Here is a 5,355-nt window from a genome sequence, read left to right as displayed (position 1 = left end):
GTCTTACGCTTCTTGCGCGCATTACCGCCGACAGAAAAGTCTGGTGCGTCTTGTGTGGATCTTACCGGGGTTTCCAGTTTATCCCCACCTTCCGCCGGAGATTCCGCTTCCTTGCGTCCGATTTGTCTGGATGTTACCGCACCTAGTGGTACTGCCACATCCATGTCCTCATTCCCAAGGTGCTTCATCTTCCTTCGCAGTGCTCTCTTCTGCCGTCGGCTTGGGCCCTTTCCAGGTTCACGGTGTCCGGGCCGCTTGGATCCATTTCCACATACTGGCGTTAAACCAGTAGCGTCCACGTCACAAGCTTCCCATTCTTCCGCTCTTCCCTAAGGGTGAAGGAGAAGGTTCCGACAGGCAGAATTCAGCCTGTTGCCCCCCCCCCCCCCCTTCTTAGTGACCGAAGTTCCCTTCTGCCGAGCCTTCCTTTTCCGTTTGCGGATAAATTTCGGCTGTAGTACCGCGGACGGACCGGCCGTAGTCGGATTTCCAGTTTCTCCCAAGTTGAGAGTTACCGTACTTTCCTTTCTGGCTAACTTCGCAGTAGGCACTGAGTCGGAAAGCATGCCTTCTACAGGAGACCTCCAAAATCCGCGTCTCGGCCGCGACATGATTGCTCATGGTCGCGGGCGGATTCGAAGTCTGTGACATCTTGCCGCTTGGAGAGTTTATATCCTTCGTTTCCATGTTCATATTTTGGACACCCTTAGTGTAGTAGTAACCTACTACAGGCTCCCCCACCACGACAAGGTGGTGTCCAAGGGGGGAGATAGTCGGGATGGTAGAGAGAAAATCTGGCTCCGGGTGTATGAGGCCCCCCTCCCCCCCCATTCTCGTAAGACGTTGTTCCAGTATGTACATAGGTGAGTTTACATACTCCCTGGACTTCGTCTCTGATTTATTTTTTCGTTCCCCGTTCTTCCATTCCTAGTTATGGAATCAAGTCGTGTCATATAGATTTTTATAGGATAATTATTCCGTATCTAATTGGATCAGTCTAATGATTACATCGTTCAGCTTTATGGGACGATTATGTGAGAAATCAGGGACATGATGAGTGTCAAAGCGGGGAAACCACAGGGTCGCCTAGAAGAGTGTAATTGCTGCCTTACCACATGCCCTACATTTCCCATATCTGTATTGCTTAATAAAAATAATGTTATGTTTATGACCATAAAACAACTATCTAAATCGTGGAAATATATATCACTTTCTTCGATAAGCGGCCTCGTGAATCTCAAAGCTTTCAAGCGAGAGCGCCTTTTATAGCAATCGCGGAATTATTAATAGAAGTAATAAGAATTTATTTCCAACATTATGAAAACATCTCACAACATTTGACGAAAATCAACAGATTGTTTAGACAACTGCGAACGGAAATTCAGTATCGAACTCGATAAAATGGAGTCATTAATCGAGAATTCCGGAGACATTCTTGCACGCAACGGTAGAGGAAGGTCGGTGCCATGTTCGTTTGCGGGTTCCTAGTTTTCTGCCTGATTGCGCGAGTTTCTTGCAAACCAATTGTGAACGGTGTTGAGATAGATAGTGACGGTAAAGATGATACTTTCCAATATGTACGAATCCATTTGAGCACAGAAATAACGAATGATCCTCTAGAAATTCTGGAATACTCATACATGAGCTCCTTACAACATCCCAAGGCAATTGCTTTGCGTGGTGGCTTCAAGCACTTTTGCGGAGGAGCTAGGATCCATCCTAACTGGATTTTAACGGCCGCCCACTGTTTAGATGGCAAGTATGTTGGCAATTGCTAAAAGCACGACTGAATGTTGTTACTGTGTTGTCTGGAAAATGCAATTAGTTCCAATTATTTCGAAGAACACGTTTGGAAACAAAAAATGGCCTTCAGATTTGGGGACTGTTTACTCACTAAAAGCAGCCCTTCCACGATATCTGTATTCCAATTTGCTAATCGATAAAATTAGGATGCGTGTCGGAAGTAATACCTCCTACCCATGTGAAAAAGTGAGATCTGCGAGTGCAATTTCGAACCAACTGTTCTAGATGATCTGGGAGATGCTTCTCTCTAGATTATCTGCTGCATGAACTTATCTATAGTATCTTATTTTAACGATCAATTCATTGTCTTAGGAATTCGGATGGAGTAGTTGTAGTCATCGGAGAGAAAGTGGTGGACTCGCAAAATGACACACGTTATAATGTGACGCAAATTCAATCCAATGGATACAATAAGTATGGATATCATCAGTTGTATTGCCAGCATTTTAACTGAAACTTGATCTATAGATACACCTTGCGGAATGACATTGCTCTGATAAAAGTAGCTTCAGACCATTTAGATGTGAAAATGCTGCCCCTTTACGAGGGAGAGATTCCCTACGGACGTAAGATAAAACCTGAATCGCTTCTTCTCCTCAGATGATCACATTACTAATCTTTAGATTTTGGTTTGCAGAAAAATGTAAAATCATTGGCTATGGGGCCACCGAATATACTGGGAAAACTCCAAACCCCTTGAGCGTGGCGTATGTGAACTTGATCACTAATGACGAATGCACAGACATCATGGGACGAATTATGGGACCTCGGATGGAAAATGTTTGTGCTTTGAGTAAAGGAGCAATGGACACTTGTCAGGTTGTTGGAACAGAATTTCCTTATAGGCTAAATTTTGTAAAGGATAACGATAATAATACCTTTTAGGGTGATTCGGGTGGACCCCTTATTTGTGAGAAGGATGGCAAAGAGTTTGTTGTGGGTATAACTTCGCGAGGATCTGGCTGTGGCATTCCCGGTGTGCCAAGTTTGTATACTTTAGTTGAACCTTTTAAAGGATGGATAAACGAGACTGTTCAGAGATTGTGATGTGTATATAAACTGAAACTGATCGAAAGAGAAATGGATTATCTTCTTAAAATAGTACTTCTTATCAGTAACTCCTAAGAATGCATAAAGACACAAAGTTTGGTCTTGTGAAAGGAATTTACAGATATGGTTGCCCTTCTCCTCTACTCCTTGATGGTTACCTGAAATACCCTTCAGCACTCCACACGACATACCGAAACTCTCACATTCATCTTCTACTGTTCTGTGTCAAGTGCCCTTGGGGTGATCTAATCTTCGGCCATCTTGGGAGCCACTGCATGGCGTTGCTAGCAATTCAATTGTCGCCTTATCCTTAATGTGTGACCTATCTACTGCCACTTCCTTTTTCTGATCACATTGCGTACAAGTGCCAGGCTTGTGCGCCGAGTAAGTTCTTCGTTGGAGATAATGTCAGGCCAGAGTCCTCCGATAATACGACGTAGACAGGTTGGAGGTTTTAGGTAACAGTGGAGTTCACTTTCCATGTGATAATCCCATATAGCAATACAGAGAGAACACTAGCACATAACAGTTCCGACTGGATTTTGACTCATCGTGGTTTTGAGATAATTGCATTTGCAGATTTTAGACAGGAAACCGAAAGCGAATCTAGCGCTGTTAATGCTTCGGGCGACATCAAGTTTGTTGCCACCGTCGGGAGAAACCACGCTTCCTAGATATACAAATTGATCGATGCGTTCAGCGCTCTTCTCATTGATGCAAATAGGGAGGCAGCGATGACCCGTCAGACTGAGGAAACTGGTGCTTGTCTTCAGTTCAACTTTACTTTCCCCCGCTTTCCAATTCCAGAGCCATTTGACCAAGGTCCATGACCCGGAGAGGCGGCGAGAGAACAAACAGGCGTCATCAGCGTAGTCGAGGTGTTTGAGGAAAGTTGTCATCGTCCATTGAATTCCTTCACGTCCTCCTGACAAGGCAGCATGAAGAACGCCACCGATAACAAGAAGAAATAATATCGGTGACTGGATGCGTTTTGGACCTCAAAATCCTCCGAGATTTTGCCACGGTGCAACGCGTGACATTTTGCACCATCATATGTCGCTCTGATAATTGCTATTAGTTTCACCGGAATGCCTTTTCTACGTGGAACACTCCAAATACACTTCCTATTCACATTATCCAAAGGTTATTCAGAGTCATTGAAGAGCAGGTGCCGTGAGAATATAAACTTCGCGCACTGTTCCAAAATGATCCGTAGGGTGTTGATGTGGTGAATGCAAGAGAATGTGGAGCGGAAACCAGGCAGCTTTGTTTTTGAGATGGCCTTTGATGCTTCCAGGATTATTTTCGCTATTATCTTTGCGACGGCAGGGAGCACGCCAATACCCCTCCAGTTGCCACACTCAAAGCGGGTCCGCTTCTTTGGGATTTTGATGATCATCTCCTTCTTTCACTCTCTGCGAAAGATTTCGGATTCCCAAGATTTCCGCACGAGTGGAAAAAGCAGACTTGCAGTAACTGCAGGTGCAGCATTAAATAGCGGCCTTATTCCGTTTGAGCGCATTGATGGCCAAAATATGATAATTTTTCTTTGATTGGGGGAACAGTTTGTATCCGCATGTTACGGTAACTAGCCATTTCATTCTTATCGCATGTGATACGGTTAAGAGCCACACCTCTTCAGTTGTTCATCATCGTGGGTGAGAAGTCGATCGTTGGTTTCTTTCACAGGATCATCGCAGGATTTGCGATCACATGCAAACTATTTCGTGATACGGTATACACTTCTTTTTCTTCATTGCGATCTGCGGCATCTTCTGCTCCCATAACCGGCGCAATAGCAAATTCTCTCCTGCCATGGCGTACACTATGCTGAACTTCTCGGCATTTCTTTTGGTACCAGGGTTGGAGCGCGTCACGCTCGCCTCACTCGCAGTGGTCAGTAAAGCCTTCAACTCCTTCAGTTCATCGATCCGCCTCCGCGATTCCGCAGTCAGTCAGATCTTATGACGCCCTTTCGGAACGTGACCAACGACCTGTGTAACACCCGAGAATAGAGCATTCTTGATGGCAGCCCAATGCTCATCGATATTTTCAGGCGAGTTATTCAGTATATCTGCCGTTCGACCAGCGAGATAGCTTTCCTAGCGACAACTGCATCACACAAGCGGGTGAACTATGGGGTCGCAGCTTCCCAATCCTGCGAGAAGTGGCGGATGCAACCTCCAAGCGAACGTAAGCGACCATCAGGTAGTGATCTCTTCCGAGGCCGATGTCAGCGCCTCTCTTGTTACACACATCCAGAAGACAACTTCTAAACGTACTGTTGATCGCGTCGATCTGTTGAAACCCAACTGACCTTATGGCAGGTTCTATGCTCAAACATTGTGCCGCCAATGACGAACTGGTGGAAGTTGCAGAGATCTACGAACCACTCACTATTATCGTTACGGTCGCCAAGATTGTGCTTCCCCATCACACGCCAGCAAGTTTGTCAAATCGCACCTTTGGCATTCAGATCACCCATCACGATCACAATGTTAC

General features: G+C 45.3%; 1 protein-coding gene across 1 annotated transcript; it reads left to right on the top strand.

Annotated features, from left to right (window-relative positions):
- The first annotated feature begins 1,415 nt into the window (after positions 1-1,415).
- On the top strand, positions 1,416-2,890 carry LOC119652265 (chymotrypsin A). The gene is made up of 6 exons (XM_038056250.1): positions 1,416-1,554; positions 1,621-1,759; positions 2,116-2,217; positions 2,272-2,369; positions 2,441-2,622; positions 2,689-2,890. The coding sequence occupies exons 1-6, from the start codon at positions 1,467-1,469 to the stop codon at positions 2,848-2,850; spliced, it is 771 nt and encodes a 256-aa protein (XP_037912178.1). The 5' UTR covers positions 1,416-1,466; the 3' UTR covers positions 2,851-2,890.
- Positions 2,891-5,355: the final 2,465 nt, after the last annotated feature.

The sequence above is a fragment of the Hermetia illucens genome, chromosome 3, assembly GCF_905115235.1.
Source record: "Hermetia illucens chromosome 3, iHerIll2.2.curated.20191125, whole genome shotgun sequence".
Lineage (NCBI taxonomy): Eukaryota > Metazoa > Arthropoda > Insecta > Diptera > Stratiomyidae > Hermetia > Hermetia illucens.
Note: the sequence above shows the minus strand (reverse complement) of the source record. Positions and strands in the feature narration are given on the sequence as shown.

Bases quoted from the DNA above. Each gene is read 5' to 3' on its own strand.
- LOC119652265 (XM_038056250.1), top strand. From the start codon at position 1,467: ATGTTCGTTTGCGGGTTCCTAGTTTTCTGCCTGATTGCGCGAGTTTCT. The intron at 1,555-1,620 runs GTAAAGATGATA...ATGATCCTCTAG, and splicing joins TGTTGAGATAGATAGTGACG to AAATTCTGGAATACTCATAC. The intron at 2,218-2,271 runs GTATGGATATCA...CTTGATCTATAG, and splicing joins CAATCCAATGGATACAATAA to ATACACCTTGCGGAATGACA.